The sequence below is a fragment of the Parasteatoda tepidariorum genome, chromosome 5 (assembly GCF_982258835.1).
Source record: "Parasteatoda tepidariorum strain Cologne lab strain chromosome 5, Ptep-v5.0, whole genome shotgun sequence".
Classification (NCBI taxonomy): Eukaryota; Metazoa; Arthropoda; class Arachnida; order Araneae; family Theridiidae; genus Parasteatoda; species Parasteatoda tepidariorum.
Genome location: NC_141759.1, coordinates 52,036,791 through 52,056,214, shown reverse-complemented (window position 1 = coordinate 52,056,214; position 19,424 = coordinate 52,036,791). Strand labels below are relative to the sequence as shown.

General features: G+C 26.7%; 1 protein-coding gene across 2 annotated transcripts; it reads left to right on the top strand.

Moving 5' to 3' along the window:
- The first annotated feature begins 1,755 nt into the window (after window positions 1–1,755).
- On the top strand, window positions 1,756–17,992 carry LOC122270326 (alpha-tocopherol transfer protein-like). 2 transcript variants are annotated; one of them, XM_043047268.3, is made up of 6 exons: window positions 1,756–1,911; window positions 7,051–7,204; window positions 9,339–9,581; window positions 11,991–12,184; window positions 13,075–13,185; window positions 14,959–17,992. In XM_043047268.3, exons 2-6 carry the CDS (start codon window positions 7,060–7,062, stop codon window positions 15,151–15,153), a joined length of 888 nt encoding a protein of 295 aa, XP_042903202.2. In that variant the 5' UTR covers window positions 1,756–1,911; window positions 7,051–7,059; the 3' UTR covers window positions 15,154–17,992. The 2 variants fall into 2 exon arrangements, with proteins under 2 accessions (XP_042903202.2, XP_042903201.2); XM_043047267.3 differs by lacking the exon at window positions 1,756–1,911 and adding an exon at window positions 6,705–6,865.
- Window positions 17,993–19,424: the final 1,432 nt, after the last annotated feature.

The window sequence follows — 19,424 nt, the reverse complement described above, 5'->3', positions numbered from 1 at the left end:
GCAATTACATTTTTCTTGTACTTGGAAAAAAATTTCTAAAATCCATAAGATGTTATTACGAGGTTTTCAAATTTATCTTCTTTTTCGATCAATAATGCAGGTAATTACGGGCGCTTCAAAAATTAACTTCTTTTATTTTTCTTCTTTCAGCTTTCAACACAAATGTCCATAATACAAACACACATGTCCATAATACAAAACAAATTAAAAAATTTTTTAAAAAAATTTTAAACTCTATGGATTAATAAGTGCCGCGGTAGCTCAGGGGATAGAGGTAGCTCAGGGGATAACCCAGGTTCGAATCCCAGCAGCGGTTGGTTGCTCCGAATTCTGGTACCGGCTTGTAACGACCACAGTGATGATGTAAAATATCTTTCCTCAGAGATAGACGGATCATGGACAAAGAACTCCCTTGCCGTCAGGCTAACCATGGCAGATTTTCGTGGTTTTTCTCACCGTGAAAGGCAAATATGGGCTAGTTCCATCAATAAATCTTCCAGAAAGTTTTATTTGCCCTTATTTTTGATCCAGGATTTCTCTTGTTTTCTGGGTTAAGTTCAAGGCTACTAAGTTGAGCATTACTAGTAGCAGACTCAGAATTGGTTTGCCTGTTGAACTCCAGTTATAAAATAAAAACTTCATGGTTAAATGAAGTAAAAAGTTTCACGTTTTAATTAACATTTTAATATTAAATAATCGTTCATAGAGTATTTTATAAACATTAACAGTTATATTTATGACTATATAAATAAATAAAAAATTTTAATTTAATTTATTGTGGTAATGACGATAGAATTTTAGGAAGCCGACTTCATTGAAGAAATTTTCTCATTCTATTTTCGTTATTTCAATGATCAAAGTGCGTTTAAAAAAAGAGATTTATAATTCTTTTATCATAATCTGGAAATAATGTTTGATATTTAAAATGAATGGATTCATCCTTTATAGATTTTATTGCACAGTTTGAATATCTCTGATCTATTTGATATTACTTCATCGTAACGTCATAACGACTGTCACTGATGATTTCGACTTGTAATAAGTATTATCAACTGATTGCTTTAACACCGTGAGTATTTTGCATCATTTGATATAGATATCAATACTAAACTATTCGCTTGTGAAAAATGTTTTTAGAAAATATTTTCCTGCTTTATCGTGACTATTGTTTGATACAGAAATATGGGATACAGAAGTAAGACAGAAATAAGTATAGCTATACAGGCAAAAGTTAAATAATGTTTTTAAGTACCGTATTTTTTATGATTTTGGTAAAATAATAATAGTAGTAATAACAAGATTTCGTGAAAATGGCGAACTGTATTGAAGAATATTCATAAGAATATGTTTTTTTATATATAAATTCAGCTCTAAGAAAAAAAAACTCTACTCTCAAGTGTAGATAATTGGATTGGGCAATAGTTCCCTCATTGAGAAAAAAAAAGCCATTAACCTATAGTTATCTCATCTATCAGTCCTTAACCGACATATTTCATGCATTTTCTGATGCAGTAATACAATCTAAATACGACATTTCGACACTACAACGAATCAAAACATAGACGACCATAAATAAGAGCATCTCTAATCAACTTCAAATCTAAAGTGAAATTACATCACAGAAGACTAAAAGACATCGCATACGCTCAAATCAATGTCAACCCAACCGGTCGCTAGCAGCTGTATTACGCAAACATTTGTCACGTTTCCAAAAACAGCAATATTTTAGCAAAGATAAAGCAAACTTTGCACAGATATAAAACGCGTGTGACCTTTGGGTCTTTGTGTAAGTCACGTGAATACCTGATGGTTACCTCTGAAGAAGCAGAACCCTACGGCAGGTGAGGACTGGAGTTGTATCATTATCTGAGTAACTTATTACTTTTGAAGATTAGCATATGAAATAATAAGGTAAAACTATTCTATTTTATTTAAGTCTTTTATTATTAACACACAATTGATTCCTCAATTAATTCTTTAGTTTATGGTTCCCAATTTGATTTTTTTTTAAGCAAGTAATATTAAAAATAAAAATTTTAAAGTCAATTCCCACTTAGATCAGAAAAGAATAAGATAAATTTTTTATCCCGTATAAAACTGAAATGAATTAATTAAATTTAATTATGAATTAATATTTGAAAAAACTGTATTAACATCAAAAGTCATCCACTACAAATTTAAAAAAAGTGTATTTGACCTTGAGTAGATGAATAAAAAGTATTTTATTAACGATTAAAAATTTGAACAAGATATATGAATATATATAGGGCGAGTGTGAACTAATAGAGTCGAACCTGTATTTAACGAAGTTGATAAATCCCGATAATAAGTTCGCTATAGGGAAAATTCGTTAAATAGAAAATCACCTTTTAAAATGTTTAAACAACGCAAAACAGGTTTTAAATTTGTAAACAGTAGACATAATTAAAATAGCGATTGATGCACCGTTATCTTGTAAACTAGTATCTACTATTTATTTTATAAATCTTAACCATAAAAGAAACCTGCTTGGAAAGCAAGAATAGAGCAAAACATTATCCAGTGTTATACTATCAAGCTGCATGCATTTTTAACTGAAAAAAAAGATGCTAAATTTATGTATTAAATTATAGATGCATTTATTATAAAAATTTCATTTTAAACATGCATTACCACGTGCGTTTTTAAGTTCAATTGCTACTGATAAAATTCATTAATTTGAACTGATTTTTTCGTTTGCAATGCAAGCAGAAAGGGATTTTGCTGCTTTCTATAAAATAACTTTAAGAGAAAGCGGTGAAACATTACATAAAGCAGTAGCTTCGAAAATTAATTCAAGCTCATTTCCCCCAAAAAATGCGTTAACAAGTTTGAAATGTTCTGAAATATTTTGGAAAATAGGTAAGTATCTCAAAGAAAAGTTCGTTAAATAGAAAATTAACTTCGCTATTCGGAAGTTATTTCACGAAAAATTCGCAAAATAGAGAAACTTGCAAAATGGAAGTTCGTTAAATAGAAGTCCGACTGTAGTAGGAATTGAAAAAAAGATCTATTTAGTTTCTTGTTTAGCTATATTTGTTAGCACACATTTTTTTTTTCTAATTTTGGTTTTTAATTTTATAAAATCATGATGCTTGCAACCTGTATGTGCATATGCAAAACAGCTTCATTTGAAAAGAACACAGATAACCACAACTAAAACACTAAATCTTTAAGAAGAAGAAAAATTAAACATGTTATAATTCTCCTTAATCAATAAAACGTATAACATTATTTAATTGAATTCTCAGTAGCATATCCCCCATTATTCAAATATTGCAGCTATTAATTTTGAGAATGAAAAATAAATAATTCATAGTTCTCTTTCGATTTCAAATCAATTGAAAAATTAAGAGCCATTATAAAATTGCGTTTTTATGTATAATAGTTGCATCCAACTTTAAATAATATCAATGATTCAGAAACTATAATTTTTTAGTTTAAGAGAGAAATTTTCAATGAAATAATAACTAAAAGTTTTTTTTTTTTTTTGTATTCTTTTTGAAATACTTAAATATTTATGGAACTAAGCTCAGATTGACTAGGTATATTTAGAAAGAAAGTGACTTTGTCGTTTATAACAATAAGTTAAATTGATAAAAATAAAAGAAAATAGCAGAAAGTTATTATTTATGAAGTGAAGGGTCACAGTGTCTAAAAAAATGACTGAAATATCGAATTCTCTCTTTTATTGCTTGTATATATTTGTATTTCAAACTACTCCGAACTCACACATTCCCTCTCTCTGTCTTTAAAACGTTATGAGCAAGAAAAATGTGGTTTTTCATTAACAATATGGCTTATAATTGCGTTTGAATGTTATTTGAATTAATCTTCGTCCGTTAATAAGACTTTAAAATAAATTTTTAAAAAAAATTAATTAGCATGAAGTGTATTAATATCATTATGCTAATTTTGCAAATTAGCATGATGATAATAAAATTGTGTATTGAATATAAATTAAAATTTTTAAAGCTGCGTGAACGTTTTAAATTTTTTCTTACATTCCATGACTAATCATAGAAAATATTCTAGTACGTTCGACCTATAAGTGAATGAATGCATTAGATTTGTTAACACTGCAATCATTAAGGAAGAAAATGCAAAAATAAAAAAAGCGTTAAAAGTTTTAAAATCTTACATTTTTTAAATTTTGTAAATTTAAAAAAATTGACTACATTAATTGTTTTCAAAATAAATTATAGAATGTCAATGAAGTGTGCATATAAAGCAGCTAAAAATTATTTATTTTACTTTTTTTTAAAAATGAAATATTCATATTATTTAATAAGTTTATTAAAATATTTCATAAATGAGGAAATCATTAAAAAAAATTTCAGCGTGCACACAAAAAAAATCAGATTTCTGATTATTTTACTTTTTTGATAGTAATCAAATCCGGCGTCGATATCTCCTTGTTTTATTATTTTTGGTTATTCGTTGTTGTTACTGTTGTTTCTAATCCTTCACAATATAGCCTCAGCTATATCAAATCTATGAGTTCAAACGCTCTGGCAAAGTCACACACCAACACTGGTCGCAAGAGAATGTCCTCCGAGGAAAATTCCACGCAATCAAGAGGAAAGCAAGCTTCAATTTGCACTTGCCATATGTTGGGAAGACTTTCCACCTAAATTTGAATGTTAAGCTTTTTAAAAGACCACTGATCAATCGAGAAACTACAATTTGATCCGATATATCTCCCTTGAACTCCAGAGCACCTTCAGGTCTTTTTCTCCCGAGCCAATTCAGTTTTGGTTATTCATTCGTGCCTACACCAATACACAATCTTTTTCAAAATAAGACAATTGAATAATAGCATAAATATTCAATTGCCAAGATATTTTTTTAACCCCAAGGAACAATATTTTATTTCATCATCATTGATTTTATCGACACCTCTGCTTACTACATAAAGTGACAGGGACAAAATAAAGCATTTTTAAACCAATTATATTAATATTTCTTATCCTATGTATATGTTTTTAGAAATTTTGACACCTATCATTTTACTTGGTAATATTATCAAAGCTCTATTTTTAAATTGCTGCAACATCTCGTAATAGTGCAATAATTTGAGCCAAATCATCTAAGTTTTGCTGATTTTTAACTGGTTATGTGAAAAAAAGTAGTCACGTAAATGTTAATATCTCATAACACTTATAACAATATATGCAATTTCTATTTTTTGCTGATTCGAAGTTCATTGGTTTTATTGTCTATACTTCTTTTACAAAAAATTGTTTTACATATCAGTTTTTAAATGTTGAAATGCACCTCTCAGTGAAAAAATTTTGAATGACATTTTTGTTTCAGTGAATTTAAATATAGATTGTATAAAAACAAAACACGTTAGGAAATTGTTAGTGTTACACTAGTCAAAACAAAACTGGAAACTGCTTTAACAGAGTTGGGTTGGGAAAAAAATAAAAAACATTTTTGGAAACAAAACAAACTAGTTTCCTGTCATATATATATGGCAGGATTAAATCAATAAAATATTTCATTGATAATAATTAAATTAATGTCTAAGAAATATACTTTTTAAATTTCTTATAATAAGTTCTAAGATAAACTGTGCTGACTAAAAAGTAGATGCATAAAATTTAACACAAATATTTAGCTCATTAAAGAATGTTCAAAACTTCTTATAAATTTTGCAAATCAAGTAACAAAAATGAAATCGATAATTCTTTACTACCATTTACAAAAAATTAAGGATATTTCATTCCTTCAAGAGGCTGCGAATTCAAGTTGGGAAACTGTATGGAACTGAAAACTTTACTGAACATAGTTCTAAAGGAAAGCATTGTGGAAATTTAAAAAATATTTTCGACAATTAAATACGAAAAATATTAAGAAAGGGGAAAACTTCGTAGTACATTCTTTTACAACTGAGAAGAAGATGAGAGGAAAGCCATCTTCTCTCCAGATGGCGTATTCGAGCATTGCAATCGTGAATCATGGAGCTGTAATGCAAGTCTTCAAGTTAATTTATGCGCTCTTTAAGTTCATTTATGTTCTCTGACTCTGATTGAACCACTTGACTGGAAAGCGAATTAAGAGAGAAATTTTCGACCTCTTGTTTTTCCTCGTTACTTCAAGAAAATATTTATTCCAATATCGATGGAAAAATATCAAAGTCAAAAAATTTTAGATTTACCTTACTGCATTACATTTGGCAGTAAGTTATAACGAAAAATTTGTTAAAGGGAAACTCTATGCATTCCATAAGTAACCCTATGCATTCCATAAGTCATCCCCTCCGCAGAGGATCAAAATTGTGATGGCATGTCTTCGGATCATCCTCCGGGATGTTTCCCAGACCGTCGCCAATAGCCCATTGTGCAGCTCTAGTGCGACGTAAATTAACAACAACAACAAGCATTCCATAAGTAAGTTAATTTTTCTCTTTTTGTAATCACAATTGTTTTCTTTCAATATAAGGGAACTTTTTGCGTGTTCCTCTTTTATGGCTCCTCTTTTACAAGTTGCGACTCAAAATTTAAAAAAAAAAAAGAAAAGAAAAACTCCTGCATTGAAATGTTAAATTATTTTCTGACGTCATAGAAAATATCCCCATTATGTTTTGTAACCCATTGGTTGAAGTATTTCTGTAAAGTTAGGTAAAAGCGTTTATGTTCGATCCTACATTATCAATGAGACAAATCGAAAAGAGAAAAAAGACGCTAACTACTGCTACTTTCTGTCTGAAAAAATCGTTTTGTTGATGATTTAGGAAACCGGACACGCAATTTATCAACCATGCGAGGGTATGGTTATAATCATAATGAGTTGATGGACAGTACAGTGGTAGTGTGATGATGTCATAATAAATGATCCAGGCGTAAGTGAAAATTCAATTGAATTTTTAAGTATTAATGCAGGTCTAACGAAAATTGTTTTTTATATGTCTATCTGTACATTAATTGATATTTAAAAGCCGTTTTTTAGCGTTATAAGTACCTGCTTTTATTAAAGTTCATTATATATGTCAAAGAAATAAAAAATTACGTTTTTTTTTCTCTGCAGGATTTAATCATGGAAAAAGAGTTGAGTGAAGAGTTCACGAAGTTCGAATGTGATCTTATTACTGAAGATCTTCGTAAATGTGCTGAATTGGAATTACATGAAAGAGAAGATAAACTATCAACTTATCTTGAAAATCTTAAAGATTTATTGAAAAGTTTGTTTTTTTTATCTCATTGATATTCATTACAAATTTTATCATTTCCAAATCAACGTATTTTAATTTAATTTGCCAATAAATGTTAATAAGAGATTTTTTTTACCCCATATATACTTTTAATAAATTAGTGGGCAATAAATTTTAAACCTTATAAATGAATATGTGAATTTATGTTCTAACATTTTTAAAACATTAAAGTACAATTGGTTTACATGAACTGGACTAATAGTTCAAATGTGTGTCAAAATGTTTAAAGCTTGTAAATCCTTATTTAAAGCTGAATATCTATAGTTATAATGATTTATTTATAAAGATTATTGAGACACAAATTAAAAAGATAATATGAAAACATTAACATTTAAAAACATTTAAAAAAGTTCATAGTTAAATTTCATTAACAAAGTTTCTATATTAAATTAGTTCCCTTGTTTTCTGGATTGGGTTCAAACAAACCTACAAGACTGCAGAGTTGAACATTGGTAGTCGTAAACTCAAAATTGGGTTTGCTGTTCGAGGACAATTATAAAATACAATATGAAATATTTTTAGAGATAGTTGATAGTTTGTGGAAAATGCTCCATTCACCTTGCAAAATCTGTATCCTTTTTGGATAACAGATAACTTGTCAAAGATAAGATAATATGAAAAGATTAATAATAAATTTATGTTTTCATATACTTTGCATTTAAAAAAGTTCATAGTTAAATTTCATTAACAAAGTTTCTATATTAAATTAGTTCCCTTGTTTTCTGGATTGGGTTCAAACCTACAAGACTACAGAGTTGAACGTTGGTAGTCGTAAACTCAAAATTGGGTTTGCTGTTCGAGGACAATTATAAAATACAATATGAAATATTTTTAGAGATAGTTGATAGTTTGTGGAAAATGCTCCATTCACCTTTCAAAATCTGTATCCTTTTTGGATAACAGGTAACTTGTCAAAGATTGGCTGGCCAATTACCCTGAAGTTAAAGCCAAAAAAATGTGATCGGGTTGTGCTATGCATTATATATGCTGATGGCAAGCAGTGTGACAGAATTGAAGACTTCCATATAAAATATCGTGGATAATTTTGATACTTCTTTCCTTCAGGGATTAGTAACATATTTTGATGGTTTCCATTAAAAATCTTCCACCAAGGCTAATTTCTCCCTATACTTTATCCAGGAGTTCCCTTGTTTTCTGTATCAGGATCAAATTTAATAGAATTCATTGGAGTATAATTAGATAGTACATTAGAATATAATTAGAATATTACTCATTAAATTAATATTCATTAGAATATGTATGATTTGTGATAATATAATAAGGAAAAAGGTATAAAAACTAGTTTTTTGTAAAATTTTTATGTATAAAAACAAGTTGTAAATTCAAATTTTTTTTTTTTTTTTTTTAAAAAGAAAAAAAAACTTCTTTTTCTCCCTCTTTTAAATATAATTTTTTTAAAAATAAAGTTATGTAATGATTTTTGAATAAGAATTACAAATTAGATTACATAAATTTTACCTATTGAGTATATGAATATGTATAAATGCGTAAAATTGAATGGAATTACTGTCAGTAGATAAATCATAAGTCTTTTAGTAGTATTTCTGCCAAATTTAAAATTTAGTTTATAGTATTGTTAACTTTCTTTTAGTTATTTGTTTTTTATTAGATTCATAGCAATTATGATTGTTTTTATTTTTAAGCAAAACATGAAGTACTTAGAAAATTTGAGTTGAGTTTTGTAACTTTTCAAAAGTATGATTTATCATTTTACAGTTAAATAATGGTTACAGTAACTTATGGTTAATGAGCTAAATTAAAATAATAAGTGTTTCTTTTCTTTCTTTTTTTTTTTTTTTTTATCTTTTTTGAATCTAGTCCAAAAGTTTAAGTCAGGTTGAATGGCTTTAGGATGGTTTAACTTTATTTACCAGTAATCCATTTTTTTTTTCAAGATAATACTTAAATATGGAAACTAAAACTGTTAAAACTAAAATATTATTGACAACTCTTTAATTAAGTAATCACTTTTTTTAAAAAAACAAATTCTGAGATCTAAGTTTTTAGAATTTTCACGGGCTTATACCATTTATTTTTCTTAAAATTTTGACTTATGTATTCTTTTTCTCTCTTTTCCCTTTAGATGAAAAAGGTTTAACTCCATCTTTAGATGAGAGTTTTCTACTAATGTTCTTACGGGCAAGGAAGTTTGACTGTCAAGCAGCTAATGAGCTCATTAAAAAATACTATAAAGCTCCATTGGAACTTCCTAGTATGTTCGTAAATTTCAATCCTCATTCTTGTATGAATGCCATCAATTCAGGAATTCATTACTTTCTACCATACAGAAGCCCAGAAGGATGTGCCATTTTACTCTCAAAGTTTGGTAATATTAGAATTAATTTCATTAATTGAGCTTTTAAATTTTTGCTATTAACGTTTCTTGGGTAACTATTATTACTTTAGTTAAAGAATATTATTATTATAAATAAATATATACTCCTTCTGTAATTTCTATGTTTTTTTTCCTATCTTTTTTTATTTATAAAAATTTAATTGCTTCTGAGGAAGAGATATGTAATGCCTAGTGTGGCATCACTATCGTAGCTTTTAAAATCTCTTAATTTCTTAAACTTTTGTATAATCATTCTTAATCAATTTTTGATTGAATTATACTAATTATTTAATTTTTATTACGTTTTATAAATAGTGAATATAACATATTTATTCTTTTCTTAACAATCAATGTAACGGCGAACTTTTTATTTCAGTACTAATGTAAGACTCATTAATGCACTGTCTCGACTAAATCGAAAACTCTTCATTTCTTACCGCAAAAATTTTTCAGTTACATGGATATACTAATTCTCACTGTCTTTCTGGCGATTTGCTTTCGACAAATTATTTTAAAATTTAATATTGATTTTGGGGGGTTGGTTTTGTTTTTAGCTATTTTATCTTTCCATAAATCGCCAACCATGGATCTCTTCCCCTGCTCCTAACTGTCTGTTTGGAACAATTCAATCACTTTTTAATTTGGCGTTTGATTAGGCTGGTCATGGGGGATTTATCTCTCATGGCCTATCCTTATTGATATTATTATGCAAAATTTATTATTTAAGCTTTATTCAGTTCTGAATAACCTGTAATAATATTTCTATCTTTGTTTATTTTGTTAATTTTTTTCCTATATTTCTCTTTTTATACAGCTATGCTTAAATGTGGTATCAATAGATCACTTTTATTTGTTGAACTTTCATTTATGATATAGTTTAGTTGTGATATAAATGATGTTTTAGTAAATTTATTGTTACATCTGTAAATGGAAAAAGGCAAAACGAAAACCTCTTTTGGCATCTAGTTTCAAGACCAGATAAATCATTTTTGATGAGTTATCACACATCACTCTTAACTAAATTTTAGTACTTCCACATTTATCATTAAAATAAAAAGGCATTTACTACCTATTATCTGTTTTTGCATACAATTTATAGGGTCTATGGATATAATAATTTTGGTTTGTGTGGAATATTATCTTAATTTTGACTACAGAACGACACTTGTGCCAAAAATGCTTTGCAGTAACCGACATGTCCCTTGTGCTATTTGCTTTTTAAATTGACTTCTTAATGTATATTGTAAGTGTAATTATCCACACCTTCTGCTTAGAGAAATGAAACTAATAAAAAGATTTATATAAAACTTAAGTCCAAAAAGTGAGGGTAAAAAAACCAAATTTATTTGGTGTTAAAGTAGAGTTTATCTAAATTATTATTCATAAAACTTTCTAAAAAATTAGTTTTGAACTTATAGGCAGAATGTTATTATACATTTTATAAATAATGTTAATGTATACAAAAAGATAAGTTAGTCTACATTAGAACTTCAATCATCTGAATCACCAAAAAAGCAGATTGTTTTAGTGAATAAATTAATTGAAAAATAGATGATAACAGAATTTAAAGGTATAGAACTGATCTATGAGCTAGATTTAACCCTTAATGAACCAGTGCTGCCATATTGGCAGCATGACATTTCTATTTACTGGTTTCAATTTTGTGTATGTGGGGGAGGAAAATCATTAATTTATTATTTTATGAGTCATATTGTTGTCACATTTACAATTAATATTATTACAATTATACTTAGTAGGAAATAAATTTGAAACATTTCCAGACCATTAAAACTTAAATTATGGATGTTTCCAATAGATTTAATAACCAGTAAAAGACATTTCACATGTGTAAAAAATATTGACTATTATAATTATTGTTGTTATAGACATGGACTATTATCAAATTTTGTTTTCTTTATAAGTAATAATATTTTTTTTTCGCTAATTACAAATAAGAAAATTAATTAACTGGATTGTATCTGTTTCCACTGAATCCTGATAATTGGAGTTTCACATAATAAATAATAATATGTTTCGAATAGATTTAATAGCCAGTAAAAGACATTTCTCTTGTGTAAAAAATATTGACTATTATAATTATTGTTCTTATAAACATAGACTATTATCAAATATTGTTTTCTTTATAAGTAATAATATTATTTTATCTGATTACAAAACTAATTAGAAAATCAATTATCTGGCTTGGATCTGTTTCCACTGAAACCCAATAATTGGAGTTTCACAGAATAAACAATAATATTTTTTAGCATTAATGTGCTTTAAAAAGAAAAATTTTAGTTATATTTTTATTTTACTTCTTCACTGCCTCAAATGCTGTTATGGTATAAATCCTGTATTTTTTATGGAAAAAAAAAATAATGATGCACTTATGTTTCTTAGGTAAGTGGGATCCAAACACTTTAACATGTGAAGAACTTCTAAAGTTCAACATCATGTGCAACGAAATGGCGATTCGTAATCCAGTTACTCAAATTTGTGGTACAATCACCATTGCTGATATGAAGGATTTTTCTTGGTCCCATTTGCTTCAAATACCCATGAATGAAGTCCGGTGCTTTATCAATACATTACAGGTGATTAATCCAAAATAGTTCATATTTTCCATTGATTTTAATTTATTACTTTCACTTATTGCTATTACTCACTTATTTACTTACTGCATTTCTATTTTTTAGTTTAAGGATTGTAACTTTTTTTTGTATTTGCAAGTTATCTTTGATTTTAGACTGACAATTAACTACTATTACTTTGAATAATATTATAGTGCTATTATTTTAAGCTTAATTCTTAAAATTGTTTTTTTAATTAAATTGAAATGGTTGTAGTTGTAGTTAATTTACGTTGCACTAGGGCTGCACAATGGGCTATTGGCGACGGTCTAGGAAACAACCCTGAGGATGATCCGAAGACATGCAATCACAATTTTTATCCTCTGCAGAGGGGATGGCACCTCCTCTTCAGTAGCCCGACGACCTGCGCGCGAAGTCAAGCACTTTACAGTAGAACAGTTTAACAAGGACCAATGCCACACACCATCGGTTCCTACGCAGACTAATCCAAGTGGTCACCCACCCGCACACTGATCGCAGCCAGTGATGCTTAACTTCGGTGATCTGCTGGGAACCGTGTCTTAATGATCAGTCCACTGCTGGACAAAAAATTGAAATAGGAAACATCATTGGATATAAAAAAAAGTAGTTCATTATCGGCAAATTAAGAAATTGTGTAAAATTAACATATATAATCTGTAAATGTCAAAAACTATTACTTTACCAATATTATGTTAAACATATTTGCAAATTTTGTTCTTTTATTTATGTTTGTTAGAAATAAAATATAAATTCTGTGTTTCTTCTTTTACTCATATAACGATTTTTTATTCTGTGAATTTTAATTCATATATTAAAATTAAGTTGTTGTTTGTTTGTTTTTTCATTCTTTTACTTTTTAATTTTTCCTTTAGGATTGCTTACCAATTCGTGACAAAGCCATCCACATTATAAATCACTCTACTATTTTCTCTGTGCTGTTTTCACTGGTTAAGCCAATATTGAGTGAAAAAATAAAAGAGAGAGTATGTGTTGTTGCTTATTCATTAGTTCATATTGTTATGAGTATTAAATATGTAATTATAAATTTTGCAATATCATAATTGCTGACTCAATTTTCAAGTGATTATCAGAGTTTTTCAAATTTTAATCTCTGAAGAGTTTTTTTTTTCCTATTAGAACTTGAGAAAATTCTTAGCAAAAAAAACTTATTTATTTTTTTATTATCTTACATTAAAGTTTGTTTGAGTTTTGCTCAATGTTTTTTTTTTAAATCTAATTTATTGAAAAAATATTCCTAAAAACCACAATTTGTTGGATGGTATGCAATTTTCTGTAATGCCCTTTAAATGTGTTCTAACTGAATAAAAAGTAGTATGTGCTGGCTAATTTTTACTTTCAATTTGATCTATCCTTTTTTTATAAAAATGGTAGACACAATTACAACTTTCTAGAACTATCTAATCATAATACTATAAAGACTATTAAATGTTGCAGTTAGGACTAACTAATTAAATCGGGCATTTTCATAATCATTATGAATTATCTTCTTAATTATGCTAGTATATCATATTATGCTTTATTTGCTATTTCTTTCTTTCTTATCATAATTTTTTATTATTTTTTTTTTGGGGGGGGGAGGGTGTCAACTAAGCAATTATTACTTTTTTAAACTATATATTATTTTAATGATACTGATACTTGTACTAAAAATGTAAACTGATATAGACCTTATTATTATTTATTTATTTTTTATGAAATAGATCCTTTTTTTTCTCACCAGTAGGAATTTATTTTTGGCATATCATTTTTTGAAAATCTGTACAATATCTGACAATCCAGTAATTTATTTACTTTCAAAATAAATTTTTAATTGTTACTATCAAAAGTGAAGGTTTTTCGGTTATATTTGGTTTCTTGATTTACAATTATCTAATATTATATATACCTTTTGAAAAAACTTAATAATTTTGGTATTTGTTATAACTATTTTCAATCGGCATAATTATCATTTTTATTAGTATTTTTCCTCTGTCTAAAAGGAATTTTCATTAAAAAAAAATTATTATTATTATCTATCTTATTAGTTTTTCTAATTAAATTTCATTTTATATTTTGAGTACCAGTAGAAATATATTTTAATTAAAAGAGTAATTTAATTCGGCTGTTTTTGGTTCTTGTAGTAATTATTTTCCAGAAAAAGCTATTATTTGCTAAAAGAAAATCAAGTAATATATCTATATTAAAATTGATATTAAATATACCATTTGGATAGATTGTTTGTCTTATAATTCAATTTTCTATCGTAAAATGTATCAAAGCACTTTAACCCTTTATCTACTGACGGTACTTATAAGCACCAATCACTTTAAAACTTTATAGCACAACAACCATTACTTATATTCTGATGGTACGTTTTAGAAACAGTCTTCAAATTTTGCACCGGAGAAAGTTTTTTTCTTGTATATTCTTTAATTATCAATATAGCAGCCAACAAAAAAAAATTTATGAAACAATTTTCAGTAGTTCATAATGCAGTAGATAGCGGGTTAAAGAGCCTGTTTTACTGTTCTTAAATCTAAGTAGCATAAAAAAAAAAAAAAATTTATGCCCTTCTCGTGAAATGTTTCTATAACTACAATATTGCATCTTATGTATTTACATCATCGTAGATATATAAGATGCAATATTGTTGCATATTATGTGATTATTTCTCAATAAAATATTCTTTTTTTAAAAAATAATTAATATTATTTTTTTTTGAAATTATATTGTCATATGTCTCTTCTAATTTCTAGATCTATTTCCATGGTAGTGATCTCAAAAGTTTGCACAAACATCTACCGCCAGCCATTTTACCAGAACATTTAGGTGGAAATTTGCCTAATGAGCCGAACCAAGAATTTTATGATCTATTATTAAACAGCGAAGACTACTTCATAGCACGCTTGAACCATGGTTATCTACCCCAGGAAGAAGTAGCTAGTACCTGAAAAAAAAATTATTGCTTACCTTATTTATATCTGTGATATATTTATCGGTCTGTTTTATTCATGATCGATTCAATATAGCTTATATTTTTTAAATCAATATCTTCATGCTCATTTTAATGCAAATTTAGAAAATGCATATATTTTAAATATAAATTTTTTAATTTATATATATTTTTTTCTTTTTTAAAATAATCACTGTGCTTTAGCTTTCTAATACACTTATACATCTAGAAATGATTGCCAATTATTTAATGGACTGTAGATAGTTTCTAGTCATTTCATTGTCAGTAATAAACAATTTATTACTTTTAATTTTTGATAATAAATAATACAATTATTGTTTTATTTTGTGTTGAAATTGGTATTGTCTTTTTGAAATATCAAAATAAGTGACACATGGGTGCACCCTTGTATAAATTATTTAAAAAAGACATAGATTTAATCTTCCGTATATGAATATTAATGTTTATATTTTACTCTGAATTGCATATTTTATAATAAATTTTGTTATTTTAGCTTAAAAATATCCTCATTATCCATCTGCCTTGGAATTATTATTTTTCAAATTGTTTTGCTCATTACTTGTACGAAAAATGTTTTTTTTTTTATTTAACTAGTATTTTTTTCAAAGATCATACTTACGAAATACTAAAAATATTTTTATAAATTATATTACAGTACAGAACCGCTTATCCGGAAAACCGGAACAAAATTCGATACATTTTCCCGCCTTTTTTTTTTTTTTTCAAAAGATTTCAGAATTCTTCTTTAAAAGATGTTTACCATCATTTTAGAAATAATCATTAGTTCCCTACACTGTTAAAAGAAGTAAGAGTTTTTTTTAGATTATTCTAAATATATATATATATTTTTTAGTTGAGTTTGACAATAAAAAAAAACGGCTTTTTGTAGCGATTCAGAAAACTGGAAAAATCAGTTATCCGGAATAGCGATGGTCCCGATCGTTCCGGATAATCGGTTCTCTACTGTATTTCATTTCATATCTCATTGAGACCAAATATTCTTTTTAGTATAAATTCTAAAATTTAAATAAAATTGCATTGATCATAATTCATGATCTCAATATTATTTAATAAGAAAATTATGTTATAAAAATTTTATTATTTTATTCATTTTTAGTTTAATATTAAAAGAAATATTAATGCATTATCAATGTTAAAAAATTTATTTTTTGTTATAAATATGTTATTTTTAAAACTCAAAAATACACAGCTGAACTTTTTTTTTCATGTGTTTGAAAACCAAAATCCATCATGTCTTTGGTCAAACTGCTACTGGCTTTCGTACATTCTAAAAAGCAAGCTGCTCCCTATTCTTGAATAAAGAATAAATGGGGTTGCTTTCCCCTCAGTTAATTTTTCGGGAAATGTATGTATGAAAATAATTACTTATTTTGTTTTTTGAGGTTTTATAACTGCTATCAGATTATTTGGTTTGTGCATTTTGCAAAATATGCCTACCTATTTATACCTATTACCTATTGTTATTATTACCTATTGCCTACCTATTTACCTATTATTTGGTATGTGCATTTTGCAAAATATGCCTACCTTTTCTCTGTAAAACATTTTTTTCTTAGACAGTTGTATAAAATTAAAATTTACTGTCCTTACTTTTTTTAAGTTTGTTTTTAGATCCTTGAGTGAAGGAAGGTTACAGTCAGAGTTAAGTTTAAGAAATCAAGACTTCAATTTGCACGCTGTCAATTTCATATCTTGTCCAAATATTAACTGCCTTTATACATAGCTTTAAATTAGACTCATAATATTAACACTTTTCGTTGGTTACTTTTTAAATTGGATAATCTTAATTTCCCACAGGCTCCTCTCCCATATTCCTTTACTATTAATTTGTTTCACCTTGCTTTTTTTTTGTATATGTTGACTTAATTTTTTTTTTCAATTATTTGAATTGTTAATTAGACTTAGCCTTTGGTTTGATTTGCAGTGATTTTTGCTTTACATGTGTGTTACTTTATCTATTTTGTTTTTGTTAAAAAAGAAATTTTCAAGACTTTTTTTTCACAATTATGACATTTTATCCAAACTTTTTTTGTTCATATTTAAATACAGTTTAAATAATTTATAACTTCATTTTATTCTTTGTTATAATTTTTTATTATTACTTATTTCTGTTTTAGTCTTCGTAGTTAACCGTAAATACCTGAATTATGAATTAGATTTTTTTTTCTATTCTGATTGACAAAAATGATTGTTTAAAAAAAATATATTGTTATATTATGGTTTATAAATAAACAGAAAAATATTTTTTATCTTGTTTCTTTTTTTCTTTTCTTTTTTTTTCAAATCATAAATAATAACCTTAATTTTTGTAGTTCAAATCTTAAACAACTGATTATTTTTACTGTCATTTTTAATGGTGATTTTAACCTAATTTTTACTCTGATTACTTAAATCATAAAATCAGTAAGTCTGTTGTTTAAACATTATTTTTTAACCCGTCATTTTTTTTTCCAATAGAAATATTATTTTTACCATAAATATATGTGCAGTATTTTATTTTAAAATCTTACCTTTTAGTCTCATTTGTTTATCTAGCTTATACATGTTTGTTTTGTGATTTATGCAAAACTGGTGAATATTCTACATTCATTCATTGAAATTTACTTCAGATTTTTAGTTCATATGTTTTAAATGATGCTATTGTTTTCCTATAATGTTGAAGTTTTCAACTGTTTTGTTTTGTATGGAATGTTCAATTTAACACACTGTTCCATCAATCAATTTACATCCTAATAATTGTTTTTTTAATTTAATTATTATAATCTTTGCTCAATAAAGTTTAAAATACTTCCTTTTTTTTCCTTAGTAATTTCTGTCGTAAACATTTTTAGGTTCATGCAAATATTTTTTCTACAATATTTTCTTCAAAATCTTAGAATAATTTTCAAAATACTACTGAAACTATAGCTTAAAAAAGGATTTGTAAGAAAAGTTTAGATTTAGATGGTATTATTGTATATCAAATATTGAAAAACAGTTTCCTTGTTAAAAATTGTTTGTTTGTAATCGTAAATGCTTTTGTTACTGATACTTAGAGCCCTCCTATCTTTCAACTGTTTCTGCACAATACAGTTTATAGTGTGCAGAAATATAAATTACAGTTTATTTATATGAATTAAATATAAACGGTACCACATCAGAAAATTTTGATCATGAATTAATTTGATTCATAAAATTTTCTATCAGTCAAAAAAATTAGAATTACGTTAATTTATTGTCTTAATCTACATAAGTGCTATGGTAATTAACTTCAAAATCTTCTACTTAAAATAAAAATATGTTATTTGTAGAAACGACAAGTATTTTAAATAGACAACACAAATATTGTTTTTTATTTTTACTTAGCATCTGATGTTAAATTCTGTAATTCCTCAGTTAAAGTATTGGGGTTTGGGCAGTAGGATGACAGGATTGCAAGAGGTTATGAAAAAGTCACTCAAATCTGGGCTGTCTTGCTATTTATTTATTTAGTCTTTAGTTTTTTATTATTGTCTTGCTATTATTTTATTTATTTATTATCTGAAAGTGAATTGATTGCAAAATTTTCCCTAACATAATTAAATGACTTCCAAAAGGAAAATTTACCCATTTCTATTGGTTTTAACAAATAATACCATAAAGACACTATGGAATTTTTTAGAATTTCTTAATAAGTATATTTCTAAGAATTATTACCCTTTAACTTTAGAAAATAATTTAATTGGAATATCTTTGTAAAAGAACTATTTCCTAAGTTTTAAAAGTAATCAGAGAATCTATTTTAAGCTATAAATTAATATAGTAAGATTCGTACCAAACGTTCTATAAAACATGCATACGTATATCTATGCAGGTTATATTATTAAACTCATCAACGAAAGGATGAAGATTAGTGAAATAATTTTTTTATCTACTAAACAATAAAAAAGAAGTTAAAAAGGAGGAAACATCATTACAGAGAACATATAAAAAACATTTGAAAATATTAATTTTCAGTGCCTAATGTGTATACTTTTTCACTTAATTTTTTACTGAAATATACGACTGTTACAAATCAGTCTGTATTTATACGAGTTAAATATTAATATTGATGGAATATCTACGATAGTAACAGCTTATTTATTATTAATTCTGTATATTTATAGAACAATAGCACATAGACTGTTAATTCTAATAGTTCATTTCAGCTAAAAAAAATTTAAACTTAAAAAAAAAAGATTTATAAACTTTATTTTGTAAAGAAAAGAA

Excerpts from the sequence above, each read along its gene's own strand:
- LOC122270326 (XM_043047268.3), top strand. The coding sequence starts at position 7,060 with ATGGAAAAAGAGTTGAGTGAAGAGTTCACGAAGTTCGAATGTGATCTT. Across the intron at positions 9,582-11,990 it reads CATTTTACTCTCAAAGTTTG|GTAAGTGGGATCCAAACACT; the intron begins GTAATATTAGAA and ends TATGTTTCTTAG. Across the intron at positions 13,186-14,958 it reads GTGAAAAAATAAAAGAGAGA|ATCTATTTCCATGGTAGTGA; the intron begins GTATGTGTTGTT and ends TCTAATTTCTAG.